The sequence below is a fragment of the Orycteropus afer genome, unplaced genomic scaffold (assembly GCF_000298275.1).
Source record: "Orycteropus afer afer isolate SDZICR_OR568_19922 unplaced genomic scaffold, OryAfe1.0 scaffold00145, whole genome shotgun sequence".
In the NCBI taxonomy this organism is placed as follows: domain Eukaryota; kingdom Metazoa; phylum Chordata; class Mammalia; order Tubulidentata; family Orycteropodidae; genus Orycteropus; species Orycteropus afer.
The window spans coordinates 7,053,777-7,071,646 of record NW_006921732.1 but is presented as its reverse complement, the minus strand read 5'-3'; the positions used below and the strand labels follow the sequence as shown (position 1 = coordinate 7,071,646).

General features: G+C 38.9%; 1 protein-coding gene across 1 annotated transcript in view; it reads left to right on the top strand.

The window, feature by feature from the left end:
* Positions 1 to 17,379, top strand: part of TMEM59 (transmembrane protein 59) — a 43,952-nt gene extending 26,573 nt beyond the window's left edge. The window contains exons 7-8 of the mRNA XM_007945935.2: positions 988 to 1,096; positions 17,224 to 17,379. Of these exons, the coding sequence (XP_007944126.1) occupies positions 988 to 1,096; positions 17,224 to 17,379 (265 nt within the window). The remainder of the gene's footprint in view (positions 1 to 987; positions 1,097 to 17,223) is intronic.
* Positions 17,380 to 17,870: the final 491 nt, after the last annotated feature.

The following is a 17,870-nucleotide window of genomic DNA, read 5'->3' as shown; positions in this document are numbered from 1 at the left end:
AAACCCAAGGAGGGGTCGCTATGAGTCGGGTTTGACTCGACGGCACACAACAACAACAACTTTCTGAGGAGTGGCTGGTGGGTTTGAACCACCAGCCTTCTGGTTAGCAGTCAAGTGCCTTAGCCACTATGCTACCAGAGCTCCCTATATATTGAATATCGATCTTTTATCAGGCAATGTTGGAAAATCAGGGACTACCTTATTACACAGTTTTTCAGAATTAGATTCTTAAATATTTTTAAATAGCTTAGCTTTTTTTCTGTTCTTTGAATCTTAATCTATAGTTTGGCAAACAATAGGTCAGTTATATTTAAAAAAAAACAAACTCAAATTGCTGATTCTTATTACTGACCCCTTAAGATAAATTAATCATAAGAAAAGCATAACTGTCTCCCTACTACAGTATTCCACAGTGGTTATTAAATGCCTCATAGTAGATGTGTCCTTATAGACTTGTAGAAAATTAAATACTTTAAATGTTCTAGGGAACTGACTTATGAAGCCTTTTGTGAATCCTTTTATAAAACAAATGAACATTTTGTAATTTACCTATTTTATACATTCAGTCTGGGGAATATTAGGGTCTTCTTAAGGGAATATGATCATAATACCTTATAAAAGAGGACATACCATTTGTATAATAGTGTTTGCCTTACCATGTTTAGTAATTAAAGATACCCCTGATAGTATGAGTCGGAATCGACTCAGTGGCAATAGGGTTGGATTTTGGTTTCTGATAGTAATTTGGTTTCATTTTATATATTTAACAGAAAGTCAGTACTACATGTTGAATTTTTTTATTGAAAAACACTGTAATACAATAACTGCTATTATAGTATTTCTTTGTATGTCTTTCAATAGTTTTAAACATAGTACACATAAAATTTTAATTATTAAACTAAGTATATAAACTTGATTGCATTTAGTTATTAATAGTCTTTTCTTAAAATTATGACATTCTACTATGCCTTATTGTTGGTTTTGCAGTAATTCTGGGTGGATTTTGACTACTACTCTTGTCCTCTCGGTGATGGTATTGCTGTGGATTTGTTGTGCGACTGTTGCTACAGCTGTGGAGCAGTACGTTCCCTCAGAGGTAAATTTAATTCTAATCCTTGGGCCATTTGAACACCGAGTCATATGATTTACGATTCTAAATGCTTCATTTGTTTAACTAGAAAAACAAGGCCTCTCTGTTAATAGAATGAGAGAAAGTTTGGTGGTTTTAATCTTACTGGGGTTAGCACACGTGAAAATTTCAGGTTTGCCACACAAAAATGACTGTTCTCAGTTGTGTGTGATGCTAACTACCATAGAAACATGTTGGTTCATTTGAGTAAAGTGTCTGTCTCTCCCTGAAAAGGACCTATTGCCATTAGTTTCTGTAGGAGAACTGACTTGTAAAACTACTTAAAAATTTAAATTAATTGTCACAAATGTTAAAGTGTAATTGAAGTGTAATTTCTGCTTTAGAAGCAACAAGTCTAGAGTGTCTGGTTTTAAATTACCATGCTTTAGTGTCTAACCCTGAGAGACATGGAAAGGTATTGTGACTTCCTTAATAATTAAATTTAACTGGCCCAAGAAACATAACTGTTAAGGTAAGGGATTTTTGTCTTTGTCTCCATTTGTGGATTCAACTTTGGCTTTCAAGGAAAGAAAGTTATTTATGTAACTAATTGTAGGATAATATGTCTGTTGACATCAGTTCTAATTGAAATAAACTTTAATTCTCTTGTGCCTACAAAAACAAAAAAACAAACCCACTGTCATTGAGTCGATTCTGACTCATAGCAACCCCACTGGTTTTCTGAAGCAGTAAGTCTTTACGGAAGTAGACTGCCCAGTCTTGTTTCCATGGAGTGGCTGGTGGATTTGAACCACCAACCTTCTGGTTAGCAGTCAGATGCTTTAGGCACTGTGCTACCAGAGCTCCTTTATGCCTACAGAATGCAATAGGAAAAAAGAAAAGATGAAAGGGGAGAAATTAGAATAAATAGAATAGAATCTAATAAGTAGTTGGTTTGTAGGTATCACGATGCTTGAATAACAGTCCTATCCTAAATGCATAAAGTATTAAAGAAAGCAGAGACTATGTGCTGGAATTATGAGATACAGCTCTTAGATAATGGGGATCTTGACCTGAAGTTTGAAGAATGGAAAGTAGAGTACAAATTGTCAGAGAGTGGATGGTATGGGTACAAACAAGAATGAGCTAACTGTACAGAAAGCACTTTAAGGAATTGACCTGATTAAAAGTACTTAACATTAGTAAATTAAGCCAAATAGATAAAGCTGGATAGGATTCTGAAGAACCTTGAATTGTGGAAGTGATGGCAAATGGGTAAATTTCTACAGAACTCGTATGTTTATGATAGAAATGTGCTGATAACATCCTCTTGCTACATCATCTTATCCTCAATGCATAAAGTGTTCTCCTGATGTCCATATTTTAATCATTTTATTGTTCCTGATAAAGCAAAAATTAGGCCTCTTATGTCGAATTACCTTTACCCATTACTTCTCTTTCAGCTACCTCATGCACTCTAAGCCTTCATGGCAGCAAAGCTACAGTAATAAATCTTTGTTGACCCCTGACCATATGGCACACTTTTTCCTTTCTTTTTGTATCAGAGCCCCATTCCTTCTGCTTACTCCTAGGCTGCCCTTGTAAAAGAAAGGTATACATGGAGATTGGTCTGGCTATTGCCAGAAAAGTCTGAATGGGCGGCTTCAGGTGGAATTTACCTTGATAAATTCACCACAACCTTCTTAGATTTTAGTCCTTGGCCTTATTGACTAATGTTGTTGAGCAGTTTCTATTAGGCACTCTTCTGTTTTATATGAATTCGCTTATTTACTCCTCAGAGTAAGCCTATAAGATGGCTGCTATTGTTATCCTCATTTTCCAGATGCAGAACTTCAATAGAGATTTTTATAATTGCCCTATTGTCACATACCAGTAAGTGGTAGCGCCAAGATCTAACCCAGGTATACTAACTTCAAAGCCATGCCCTTAAGTTTCTTTGATTAGCCTGGAATCATAGGTAGGGAAGTTGATTTTATGATTTCTTTCAAGAACTAACCTAAATGGCCTTTTTGACATTTAGGGCATAACTTTTTGACACTTAGGACATAACTGTTAAGGTAAGAGATTTACCTTACCTTAACATTTACCTGTAGTGCCTAAGGCACTTGACTGCTAACCAGAAGGCTGGCGGTTCAAATCCACCAGCCACTCCTCGGAAGGAAGGTTGGGCAATCTACTTCCGTAGCGATACTGCCTCGGAAACCCAAGGAGGGGTTGCTATGAGTCGGGTACAACTTGACGACACATAACAACAACAACAACAACTAACATTTACCTTACCTTAACATCGGACCACATAGTTCATGTTTTTGACCTGTTGTTTTAGATGCTATCAAGTTGTTAGGTACCAACTCATGGCAACACATGTACAACAGAACAAAACATTGCCCTGTCCTGCACCATCATCATAATCCTTGCTATGTTTGAGCCCATCGTTGCAGCCACTGTGTCAATCCATAGGTTTCTTCCCCTTTTTATCTGACCCACCACCTTACCAAACATGATATCCTTCTCCAGGGACTGGTCCCTTCTGCCACATGACCAAAGTAGGCAATATAAAGTCTGACCATTCTCATTTCTAAGGAGCATTCCAGCTATACTTCTTCCAGGACAGATTTGTTCATTCTTCTGACAAAAAAAAAAAAAAAACTTACTGCCATCAAGGTGGATCTGACTCATAGCAACCCCTCCTTGGGTTTCTGAGGTGGTATCACTACGAAAGTAGATTCCGAGGAGTCTGGTGGGTTTGAACTGCCAGCCTTCTGGTTAGCAGTCAAATGCCTTAGGCACTATGCCACCAGAACCCATTATTCTGACAGTCCATGGTATTTTTTATATTCGCCGCCAACACCACAAATCAAAAGTATCAATTCTTCTTTGATCTTCCTTATCCATTGTCCAGTTTTCACATGCATGTGAGGTGATTGAAAATACCATGGCTTGAGTTAGGTGCATCTTAGTCTTCAAAGTGACATCTTTGCTCTTTATCGCTTTAAAGAGGTTTTTTTGCAGCAGATATGCCCAATGTATTAAGTCATCATTTGATTAGTTGACAGCTGCTTTCATGGGTGTTGATTGTGGATCCAGGTAAAATGAAATCCTTGACAACTTCAGTCTTTTTGCCATTTATTGTGATGTTGCTTATTGGTCCAGTTGTGAGGATTTTTGTTTTCTTTGTGTTGAGGTGTAATACATACTGAAGGCTGTAGTCTTTGATCTTCATCAGTAAGAGTGCTTCAAGCCCTCTTAACTTTCAGCAATTAAGGTTGTTTCATCTGGATATCATACTTGTTAATGAGTCTTTCTCCAATCCTGATGCCACATTCCTCTTCATACAGTCCAGCTTCTCAGATTATTTGCTCAAATTGAATAAGTGACGGGATGCAACCCTGACTCAGGCCCTTCCTGATTTTAGACCATTCTGTATTCCCTTGTTCTGCTTGAACAACAGCCTCTTGGTCTATGTACATGAGCACAATCAAGTGTTCTGGAATTCCCATTTTTCACATTGTTAGCTATAATTTGTTATGATGCACATAGTCAAATGCCTTTGGATAGTTAATAAAACACAGGTAAACATCTTTCTGGTATTCCTTGCTTTCAGCCAAGATCCATCTGACACGAGAAATGATACCCCACATCCTCTTCTGAATCCAGCTTGTATTTCTGGAAGTTCCCTGTCAATATACTGCTGCAACAGTTCTTTAATTATCTTCAGCAAAATTTTACTTGCATGGGATATGTGATGGTTATGTTTGTATGTCAACTTGGCTAGGCCTGGTTGAGTGGCTGGGCAGCTGGATGTAGTATTCCCCATGATGAAACTGGTAATCAACTCCATGGTGGAATCTATTGGGAGCAGCTGAGTAGCTGCCTTTGAGTAGGTGGTCTGCATCCTGTATATAAGGGGAAACTTTGCAAATGGTCTCTAGTCTGTGGCATGCTTGGACCCTGCATGTAGCCATGTCATTGCTCAGCAGCCTGCTATGCTCTGCTGACCTTGGGACTTACAGTGGACTTAAGTTAATGGGCTGCCGTGTGGTTTGGTAACATCAGGACTGTGCCTTTTTACTTGTCAACCTTGGAGCTTCTCAGTCTCAGCAGCCAACAGCTGTCTGAGTGAAGAAATGCCTCTAGCTCCAGTGGGCCGGGAGCAGGAGGCAGAGCTGGACCCCAAGGTTGAGGGGCTTTTACCCAGCCCCTAGAGCTTGGCACTTTGAACTTGGACTTAAAGCCTCCAAATTGTAAGAGAATAAACTCCTATTTGTTAAGGGCATCCCATTTGTGGTATATTCTTGTCAGAGCAGCACTAGGTAACCAGAACAGAATTTGGTACCAAGAGAGTGGGGTGCTGCTCTGACAGATACCTAAAATGTGGAAACAGGAGTGGAGTGTGTCCTTGACCTGAGACCCTGGCAGAGAGACCCCAGCATACGGCATGACAGATGGCAGGACAGACGGCAAGAGACCGGCATGAGAGACGGCAGGAGCAGAGCACAGAGACTGGCATGAGAGACAGCAGGAGCAAAGTCGAGGGAACCGGCATGAGACAGCGACAGCCTTACCAGCTCACAGAGGAGAAAGCCAGGTGTCATTGGGTAGATAGCTTCCTGGCGGAGTGAGTTGCCTTTGGGCACTAATTGGTAGAAAAGATCAGCATGAAATGGAGTAGCAGGTTGGCCGGCCCATGGAGCAAAAAAAAGCTGAGTGCTTTTTGGGCACGATTTTTCAGTGGAGTGGTTGCCCTCAGACACTAATCAGCAGAAGTGGAGAGACCAAGGAAACAGAAGCAGAGCTGCGTCAGCCTTAAGGGTAGGACCATGGCTTTTGGGAGTGGAACAACCACAGCCCCCTAGGTTTCAAAGAGGCAGGCCTTCACCAACTTGTTTCTGGAATGTGGGGCTGCTCGTTCATGTGAGCCAGTCGGATGGAGCCATAGCCGCTGCCCAAGAGGGAGGGGGCAGGGCTGCCATGCCCAAGAGGGAGAGGAACGGCCTGTTTCTACATCAAGGGGGTGAGGTCACTATTCAGGAACTAGGGGACTGGAGTCACCCAGTGGAGGAGCCCTGTACAGATACCACCCATTGAAGATCTGTGTATGTGTCAAGTTGACAGGGGGTGGAGTTGTGATGGTTATGTTTGTATGTCAACTTGTCTAGGCCTGGTTGAGTGGCTGGGCAGCTGGATGTAGTATTCCCCATGATGAGACTGGCAGTCAACTCCATGGTGGAATCTACTGGGAGCAGCTGAGTAGCTGCCTTTGGGTATGTGGTCTGCTTCCTGTATATAAGGAGAAACTTTGCAAATGGTCTCTAGCCTGTGGCATGCTTGGACCCTGCATGTAGCCATGTCGTTGCTCAGCAGCCTGCTATGCTCTGCCAACCTTAGGACTTACAATGGATTTAAGTTAATGGGCTGCCGTGTGGTTTGGTAACATCAGGACTGTGCCTTTTTACTTGTCAACCTTGGGGCTTCTCAGTCTCAGCAGCCAGAAGCCATCTGAGTGAAGAAATGCCTCTAGCTCCGGTGGGCTGGGAGCAGGAGGCAGAGCTAGACCCCAGGTTGAGGGGCTTTTACCCAGCCCCTAGAGCTTGGCACTTTGAACTTGGACTTAAAGCCTCCAAATTGTAAGAATAAACTCCTGTTTGTTAAGGCCATCCCATTTGTGGTATATTCTTGTCAGAGCAGCACTGGGTAACTAGAACAGGATATTAATGATATTGTTCAATAATATCTGCATTCTGTTAGATCATCTTTCTTTGGAATGGGCACAACTATAGATCTCTTCCAGTTGGTTGGCCAGGTAGCTGTCTTCCAAATTTCCTGGTATAGATGAATACGCACCTCCAGAGCTGCATCCATTTGTTGGAACATCTCAGTGGGTATTCCATCAATTCCTGGAGCCTTGTTTTTCTCCAGTTCATTCCTTCAGTGCAACTTCAGTTTTTCCTTCAATACCATTGGTTCTTGATCATATGCTACCTCCTGAAATTATTGAATGTTGACCAATTTTTGGTATGGTGACTCTGTGTATTCCTTCCATCTTTTTTTGATGCTTCCTGCATCACTCAATGTTTGTGCATAGACTCCTTCAGTATTGCAACTTGAGGCTTGAATTTTTTCTTCAGTCTTTCAGCTTGAGAAATGCTGAGTGTATTCTTCCCTTTTGGTTTTTTAACTACATACAAGTCTTTGCACATTTCATTATAATAGTTTGTCTTCTCCAGCCGCCCTTTGAAATCTTCTGTTCAGCTCTTTTATTTCAACAATTGTTCCTTTCACTTTAGCTCCTCTGTTTAAGAGCAAGTTTCAGAGTCTCTTCTGATATCCATTTTGGTCTTTTCTTCCTTTCCTGTCTTTCTAATGACCTTTTGCTTTCTTTATGTATGATGTTCTTGATGTCATCCCAAAACTCATCTGGTCTTATTTCACTGGTGTTGATAGTGTCAAATATGTTCCTCAGATGGTCTCTACATTCAGGTGAGGTATACTCAGAGTCATATTTTGGCTCTTACAGACTTGTTTTAATTTTCTTCAGCTTCAACTTGAACTTGCTCATGTGCAATTGATGGTCTGTTCCACAGTTAGCACCTGGCCTTGTTTTGATGGATGTTATTGAGCTTTTCCATCTCCTCTTTCCATAGATGTAGTTGATCTGATTTTTGTATATTCCATCTGATGAGGTCCATGTTTATAATTATCTTTTGTGTTGTGGAAGAAAGGTATTTGCAATGAATAAGCCATTGGTCTTGCAAAATTCTGTCATGTGATCTCCAGCATAATTTCTATCACCAAGGCCATATTTTCCAACTGCTGATCCTTCTTTGTTTCCAACTTTCCCATTCCAGTCATCAGTATAATCAATACATCTTGATTGCATATTTGGTCAATTTCAAACTGCAGAGGTTAATAAAAATCTTCAATTTCTTCATCTTTTGCTTTGGTGGTTGGTGCGTAATTTGAATAATAGTAGTATTAACTGGTCTTCCTCCTAGGCATATGGATATTATCCTATCACTCACATCGCTGTACTTCAGGATAGATCTTGAAATGTTCTTTTTGATGATAAATGTGACGCCATCCCTCTTCAATTTCTCATTCCCAGCATAGTAGGACATATGATTGTCTGATTCAAAATGGCCAGTATCAGTCCATTTCAGCTCACTGATGCCTAGGATATTAATCGTTATGTGTTCCACTTCATTTTTGACAACTTCTAGTTTTTCTTGATTCATACTTTGTACATTCCACGTTCCAATTATTAATGACTGTTTGCAGCTATGTCTTCCCATTTTGAGTCATGCCCCATCAGCAAATGAAGGTCCTGAAAGCTTTACTTCATCCGTGTCAGCTCTACTTTGAGGAGGCAGCTCTCTCCAGTTGTATTTTGAGTGCTTCCAACCTGAAGTGCTCATCTGCCAGCATTGTATCAGTGTTTCACAGCTCTTTATAACGTTTTTCAATAATACATCAGTGTTTCACTGCTATTCATAAGTTTTTTAGTGGCCAGTTCTTTCAGAAGTGGAAGGCCATGTCCTTCTTCCCAGTCTGTCTTAGTCTAGAAGCTCTGCTGAAACCTGTCCACCATGGGTGACCCTGCTGGTAGTTCGAAATACTGGTGCCATAGCCTCTAGCCTCACAGCAACGTGCAAGCCACCATAGTACAACAAACTGACAGATGAGTCATAGATGTTTTTTGAACTAGGATGTTCAAATTTCCGCTTGTCTGAACAGTTCTTAGATAAATATTTCTTGGTTGTCTTCTCTGTTCTGCTTGCTTGACTTAATGAACATGACCTCCTTTCCTGGTGTTATTTAGACATACCAGTGCCTCCTATTGTGGATATGTTTAAATCTTACCGACCTGGAAATCTTCTCCTCCCTTTCAGATGATTTACTTTCACTCCCTTTCAGGTGATGTCTCTGCTGCAATATATTTTGTTTTGATTGAATAGTTTTAATTCCTTGAAAAACTTTCTCCATTTATTTCCAGGGTCTTTGAGGAACACCTCATTCTTCCCATATATGCTGTCCATGTCCCTGTGATCATAAAGCATTGAAGCCCTGTTGGTTGCTGTTAGATTCCCTCCAGAGATCCACCGTACTTTCTTGCCCTTCTCTAGACCTCTTTTCTTCTTATCCTTAACAAAATTATGGCTACTCCCTCTGAGAGCCTGTGTATAGTTTTCTAAGGAGATACATTTTTTAGAAGAATGTTGGAAAACAGTCTGAACAACATTTAGACTTTACTTCATATGTGGAGCCACATTTTGCCTAGATAATCATTTATTTATTTATTTTATTGTGAAAATACTACATACTTAGTGTCAAGATTTGTAAAGTACATGTAAAGAAGCAAGGAAAAAAATCATTTCTTATCCCATCATCCGGAACTATTACTGTATTGACATCTTAGTGTATTTCTTTTCAGTTTAAACAATTTTTAATACATATTATTTTTTTGTTTCATGTTTTAAAATATTACAGCATAATTACTCCACCTTTCTTTGTTATTTTCTCCTTTGTTTTCTGCAAAAATAATTGAAGGTTTAACGTTAGAAAACGAATTCAGAATTTCTTGGCCAAAAGCCACCTATTTTAAAATATTATTTTCATAAAGACTTCTCATTGGTTTTCTTATTGGAGCATAAGTTATTTCTGATTCCTCTTCATAGTAGTATGAGATCCTATATTAAGTTCTCTAAGTATAGCTCATATTTGAGTCCCTGGATGGTGTAAACAATTAAGTACTCGACTGCTGATGAAAAAGTGGGTGGTTTGAACCCACCCAGAGGTAATCTGCTTCTGTAAGGTCACAGCCTTGAAAAATGCTCTATACACATGGGGTCACCATGAGTCAGAATTTACTCAACAGCAGTTAGTTTGGGTTTTTCTGTTTTTTGGGTTTTTTGGTTGTTTTTGAGCAATGTTAATTACATATATGATCTTCTGTGGTTATAGGCAATCATAAACATGCTGAGAGACTGTATCTCTCTGCATTATGAACCTGGTACCCTTGAAGCTCAAGCATAAAATTTGAAAGCTTCCTTTTTAGTCACTGCAAAGAAAGCTTAAAATGGTGAGAAAGGTCAGGAATGTGGTCTTAGAAATTGTGAGCAGCTTTATTTCTTATTTAGGAAATCTCTAAAATAATTTATGATGTGCTTTGTACATAGTAGATACTCATCATACATCATTTAATTATAATGGCTAGAAAGAGCAAAGAATTTCATTTTCTTAGTTGACATTTAAAGCATTGTCAGTTTGAGTGACTTGGTTTAGGAAAATTTGACCCTCTTTTTTTTTCATTGTTTCTTTTGCCTATGTGCTTGTCATTCTTAAAAATGGGATGAAACTTTCTCTTTTGAACTATCTGAGATAAAGAATTGGCATTCATGGTGGTCCTTGTCATGTAGGCCAAGCTTGACAAAACAGAAAAGGGTTCAGCAGTATTAGATATTCCTTTTTAGACATCAGGTAGCCTCAGTAACAAGCTATAGCAATAGCTGCTGATGGTAGTTGCTACCTTGATGTTATCTCATTATGTGCACTCCCTTTTTTCTTGCCTTTTCTTAAAGAGCAGCATTCTAAGATATTTGTTGAGACCATGATCATCTGATTTCATATGGTCAATTAAGAAGACTCCTAATACCATTTACATTAGCAAATCATGTACATTTATGTGCCAGTCCCAGTTTAAGGAATTTGATACACAGTGAAGAATAAGAGCAAGGACTTTGCCCTTTAGCAGTTTTAGATCTCATGTGATAGTTGGGTCTGTGTGTCAACTTGGCTGGACCCCAACTCCGTGTGGTTTAAGCAGTTGTGATGTGAGTTATTCTCATCATGGGTTCAGATGTATATGTTTTGAGCAGCCACTCCGTTGAAAGGGAGTTTCCCTAGGGGTGTGGCCTGCTTCCAGTATATTTATGGACATCCTGGGAAAAGAGACACTTCTGTGGATCAGGATTCTGTTGTGCTGCCTACAACTGCCCGTGAGTGAACAGTCCACCATTCGTCCTAGAGATCTTAGATTCATCATTCATTGGAGTCAACAGCCAGTTGTCAGCCTCTGCAGCTGTGTGAGTCAGGAAAACCCTCCAGCTTGATGTTTGATCCAAGAACTTTGGACTTGCCAGCTTCTATAAGTGTGTGAGCCATTTTCTTAAGATAAATTTCTCTTTCTCCATATATACAAGCTTTACTGGTTTTGTTTCTCTAGAGAACCCAGTCTAACAGATCTCAGAAAAAGAGTCCCCCCTTTACCTCACTGCCATTGATTCGACACATAGCAACCCCTCCTTGGGTTTCCGAGGTGGTATCACTATGGAAGTAGATTGCCCAGTCTTCCTTCTGAGGACTGGCTGGTGGGTGTGAACCACCAGGCTTCTGATTAGCAGTCAGATACCTTAGGCACTACGCTACCAGAGCTCCCAACTTTTAAAAGTAATGCCAAAAAAAAAAAAAAAAAGAAGTAATGCATACATGTGTACATGTGGTAAAAAATTAAGCCTCTTTCTTCCTCACTCCTCAGATTAAAAAATAGCTTTTTAAAATTCTCTAGGTAATTGCCATGTTAAAAATTTTATCTTCTGTTTTTATTTATCAACTTTAAACATTTTCTGATGGCTTCCTACTATGAAGAATAAGAACTTTAGTTCCCTTAAACTATCTCCTACTTTACCTCCCTCTGATTTCGGTAATGATATTATTATTTTGTATACTTTTAATGGTTGTTTTATAAATTTCTTTTGGTTCATTCTTACCTCTCCTTTCTCCCTTTCCATATCCTATCTCTCAGTTTTCATTAATTATTATGTCCCTTGATGATAATATAAAGTTATAGTCTTCTGTATTTATACTTATATTCTTTGTCTGTAGGTTAATTCTGAATTTGAAGTCCATTGGACAGCATTTACAATGGTTATATAAATATTCACAGTAGAACCAAATATTGTGATTGATTACTAGAGTCATGTAAAAGCAAATATAAACCTGAATTAAAGTTTCCCTGGGAGAATCTTCCAAATACCAGCATAACGGACCCTCTTTTTGTTTTGTTCTAGCTTTCTTCCCATTTTCCGAGTCATCTCAACTGCTAGTGTGTCTTGTATTCTATGTTGTTTTCTTTCTTGAAAGCCTTTTTACTTTTGCTGAAATGCCTTTTTAATTTTTGTTCGTAAAAATTATGTTTACCACTTGAGTGGTATCTTAGGCTGGTTCTCTGGAGAAGCAAAACAAGTGAAGCTCATATATATAGAGAAAGAGAGATTGATGTCACATAGTTGTAGAGGCTTGCAAGTCCTGAGTCCATGGATCAAACATCAAGCTGGAAGCGCCTCTTGACCCACACAGCTGCGGGGGCTGACGAACTCAAGATTGGCAGGAAATATAGCAGGCTCCTGGCTGCTGAGGTTGACAAATGCAAGATCAGCAGGTAGAATAGCAGATTGTTGGCTCACAGGCCACAAAGGCAACAATCCCAAGATTGGCAGGCCACTGGTTCAAGTCCAAGAACTGAAGATGATGACCAAATTCAGGATCCAAAATGAGTGAAAAGGCAGAGACTTTTCCCAAAGCTTCTCTATATACACTGGAAGCAGGCCACAGTCCTAAGGCAACTCCTGTTCAGCTGATTAACTGCTCACAGCAGATTCCACCATGGAAAGGTGATTGAACCACATCCAGTCTCATCATGGGAAATAACTACATCCCAGCTGCCAAGCTACTCAAAAAAAAGCATGGCCCAGCCAAGTTGACACACAATTTTAAGTACCACAGATGGTAAATGTCCCAAGTTAACACTTTTTGAAAATAGCTTTATTGTACTCTTGTATTTGATTGCTATTTTGAGTATACAAGGTAGCCACAAAATCAATATACATACTTAGAGATTAATCATATGCTCTCATCCAGTTCTCTGCACAAATTTTACTTTTTCTCCCTGTTCTTCTAGATGGCTTCTTCCATGTTGATGGTTGAAATCATTTAGATAATTCCTGGTTACTGTTCCAAGGTCTATAAATGTTGATAGGTCGAGTTTTAAAGCCCTTTTTTCACAGCACCCCAGAGCAAACTGTCACATGCTTTAGGAGGCCATGCTGTGTTAGATCCGTGTCCAATCCATCAACCACTGAATTTGTCTTGAGGAGATTCTCTTACTGGGAAAGCACAGAGTACTAGGGCACCTCCTTGTTGCAGAATAGTTGTTGCCTTGAGACAGTAGTACAGCTGAACATATCCCAAATGTGTTCAGAGAAGCGGTGTAATTAATTCTTATACTGAAGTTTAAAATGACCCTATCAAGTGACTGCCCAAAATTGCTGCCCATGTCATAACAGGTGTAGGATGCTGTTCAGTTAACAGAGTCACATACATTAGAGACTTTGTAACTGCTTATTAGAATTACAGGTTTTAAATATTTTTCCTCTCAGACATTTGAAAACATTGCTCTATTATCTTTTAGCATATCATGCTGTTCTTAAGAAATCTAATGTCAATTTGATTCTCATTCCTTTGCAGGTAACCTGCTTTTTTCATTATAAGAACCTGTTAGGATCATTTCTTTATCCATGGAATTTTTAGGTTTCACTAGGATGTATAAGGGAGCCCTTTCCCATTCATTAATCCTACTCTTATGTTTCATGGGTTCTTTTACTCTTAATGTCTCAGCTTAGGGGAAAAGAAATTAATCCTCTTTCCTTTGTCTAGTCTCTTCTTCTGGATTTCCTATTGGATGGATATTGGACATCTTGAACCTAGCTTCCATATCTTAGCTTTTCTGTTTTCCTTGGCTTTATATTTTTGATCTGCATTCAGAGTGATTTCTGTATCTTCTATATCAGTGACTTGATCTTCAGCCATCTGATCATCTTATTTTTTAAAGCAGTAATACTTTCTCTGAGGGCTCTACTATGTAACTTTTTTAGAGTTCTCTTCCAATTACTGGAATACTTCTGTATCCTCTGATATCAGCTGTTTTGTTTTTTCTGGCTCTTCTTTTTTTTCTGTTGATACCCAAATGTCTAGAGATTTTTGGTTGTCTGAATAAACATTTCCTTTATTATTGTTAGGTCTGTGTTCCCAACAGGTTCTTCTTTTGGGTGGGAGGACTATTGTACATTGTAGGAAGGAAAGACAAGAGAATAGGCTGACTTTTGAGTGCATAAATAAGAAGGGGTTAGACCTCACAATGGCCAAAAATAGAAGTCTTATTTGGAAGGCAGGATGCTTTAGTACCTCAAGTTCTCTTTTTCCCTCTCAGTCCCTTATAACTCCTTCACTAGGAATTCTCCCCAGGCAGATCCTTTGCTTTCTTTGGAGAGCATTTCTTTGACTTCATCTGATGGGTATCATCCTCTGTTGCCAACCATTCATTTGGACATAATTCAGTTATTTATTTGGAATCAGTATTTTCACATCCATGATAAGGGTGAGGAAGATAGGAGAAATGTTACAAAAAACAGACAATTCTAATCTCCATGTTGCTTGATAAATTCTTTTTTTTATGTATATGACAGCTTTGTTATTGTTGTTAGATGCTGTTGAGTCAGTTCTAACTCATAGTGACCCTGTGTACAACAGAACAAAACATTGCCCAGTCCTTTACCTTCCTCACAGTTGTTGCTGTGCTTAAGCCCATCACTGCAGCCACTGTGCCAGTCCATCTTGTTGAGGGTCTTCCTGCCTTTCACTGACCCTTTCCTCTACCAAGCATGATAATCCTTCTCTAGGGACTGGTCCTTCCTGATAAAATGACCAAAGTACATGACGTGAAGTCTCACCATCCTCGCTTCTAAGGAACATTCCGTTTGTGCTTCTTCCAGGACAGATTTGTTTGTTTTTTCTGGCAGTCTATGATATATTCAATATTCTTTATCAACACCATAGTTCAAACGTATCAATTCTTCAGTTTTCTTTATTCAGTTTTTCTTTGGCCTTCCTTATTCAGTGACAGCTTTATTGAGTTATAATACACATGCAAATGATTTTGAGTTATTGGCAGAGGTGTGCAACCATCATCACAATCACTTTTAGAACGTTTTCATCACTCCAAAAAGAAAATACATTACCCGTTTGTAGTTATTCCTCATTCCTCCCAGATACCATCACTATACTATCACCGCCCCCAGCCTTAGATAACCACTAATCTACTTTTTGTCTCTCTATATATAATAGCGCTAATGGGGAAAGTTATGATAACTTCTTAGCCACAATCAAACATTTTGAGAGAGTGAGTCACTGGGCATGCTGGCTTGGGACCATGTTCATAGGGAACATCAAGCTCAATTGGCATAACATACTACACAAAAACATTATTCTACATCCTACTTTGGTGAATAGTGACTGGGATCTTAAAAGCTTGTGAGCGGCCATCTAAAATGCAACTATTGGTCTCTCCTCATCTGAACCAAAGAAGAGTGCAGAAAATTAGACTCATGGAAATAATTAGTTCAGGGGACTAGTGGACCATGGAAACCTCAGCCTACGTGACTTTGAGACAAGAAGAACTAGATGGTGCCTAGCTACCACTGCTAACCATGTGGAAAGGGATCAAAATTGGAGCTCCTGGATGGAGTGGGAGAAAAATGTGAAACAAAACTCAAAACCATAAAAAAAAACAACCAGGTTTATTGGTCTGATAGAGACTGGTGAAACTCCTGAGACTATGGCCCCTAGTGACCCTTTGGGCCTGGAATTGAGCTTACTCCTATGGTTTAACCTCCAGGTGAGCAATAGACAGGGCTACAAGGTGAACAGTTGCACCAGGGAGGTGCACTCCTCAGAACAATCAACCATGGGAGATCAGAAGGGCAGTATTTGCCTAGGAAGATAGCTCAGAGGGCAGGAATGCATAGAAAGAAGGACACTGGAAAAGTTAACCACAGGGAGGAAGTGAGAAGAGTTCTGTTACATTATGGGGATTGCAATTAATGACATGAAACAAAATGTATATGAACTATTGAATGGAATAGGAATTTGCTCTCTAAACTTTCACCCAAATCACAATAAAAAATCTTAAAAAAAAAAAAATCCTCATTTCTTAGTAAAGATGCTTCACTTTGCTTTTTTTACCTTTAAGAGATGGACCTACTCTGAAAATATGTTAGCCATTACCATTATATTCCATTGAATTTCATGACATTTGCAATGATTGTGTTTTATGCTTTTCATTCTTTTCTTTTAGTATCTTCTTAGAAATGATAGTAACAATCTGAGAAGTTTTTATATGAAGACCTTTCTCCTGTGTTAATAACGTTTCCTATATATTCTTTTGTATATAGGAAACAGCCTTTTAAAATAGCACATTTCATTCCCCAATGAATTAAGTTAAAACATTTGGTAGTAAGAAAGTTGCCTCAAGTCATTTCACCACTCAGAAGGAGAACTCTTTTTAAAGGATAGATGATATGAGGTGTCAACATCTAGAATCAGTGCTCTTGGTATGACCATACTAACTCCATTTATACTTGACTAGTTTTTCTTGATTACAAAAACCCACTACCATCGAGTGAATTGCAACTCATACTGACCCTGTAAGACAGAGTAGAACTGCCCCATAGGATTTCCAAAGCTATGAATCTTTATGGAAGCAGACTGCCTCATCTTTCTCCTGCTGGTGGATGCTAACTGCCAACCTTTCAGGTAGTAACCAAGGACTTAACCACTGTGCCAGCAGGGCTTCTATTTTTCTTGATACCTAGTTTGTAAAATACTCCTAAGTGTTTTAAGTTGGAGGAGCTCTGGTAGCAGTGCCTAAGGCACTTGACTGCTAACCAGAAGGCTGGCGGTTCAAACCCACCAGCCACTCCTCAGAAGGAAGGTTGGGCAATCTACTTCCGTAGTGATACTGCCTCGGAAACCCAAGGAGGGGTCGCTGAGTTGGGGCCTACTCGACGGCACATAACAACAACAATATTTTAAATTGGGATATATGGGAAACCTTTCTTTGGCTGTGCCCTGGAAGCTGAATCACATGTCCATAACAATAATAAAAACCTTCTTCATTCTTCATGATGATTATAGAATTTTTTTACCAAATATCCCTGGATTAAATTGTTATTGGAAGACTTACATACAGAAAGGTTCCTGATTATCCAAATTGCTAATGTGCATTGATTTTTCTTTTGCAGAAGCTGAGTATCTATGGTGACTTGGAATTTATGAATGAACAAAAACTAAACAAATATCCAGCTGCCTCTCTTGTGGTTGTTAGATCTAAAACTGAAGATCATGAAGAAGCAGGGCCTCTACCTACAAAAATGAACCTTGCTCATTCAGAGATTTAAGGTTTTTTTTTTTTTTTTTTTTTTTTTAAGTGTACATGACATCTAAATTTCCATTCCTGATAGAGCTTTTTAAATGGTTTCATTGGACATAAAGGCTTAAGAAATCTCTTTAAAATGCAAATAAAGTTACCCGAATCTGTAAAGACTATTTGCTATAACTTTACCTGTATTCTTTTTTCTTTTTTTAGTAACTTAAGAGATGGATATTTGGGATTGCATTTTATTTTACTAATATATGTAACTCCTTTAACTGTTGTTTGCATTGTTTTCTTTTCCTTTCTTAACCAAATTCTGTGAGCTGATCATTCTTCTTCCCTCCCTCCTGCCATGGTATTTTCATCACCTTGTTAATAAACTGAGTGCTTAGTAGGATATAATACTTCTGCTCAGAGGTGGCCCCTAGACATGTAGTTTGAAATTTAGTGGGAAATGCCCTTTAATCACACTACAATTTCCAGTTGTATTGAACTGAAATCATTAAAACTGTATTT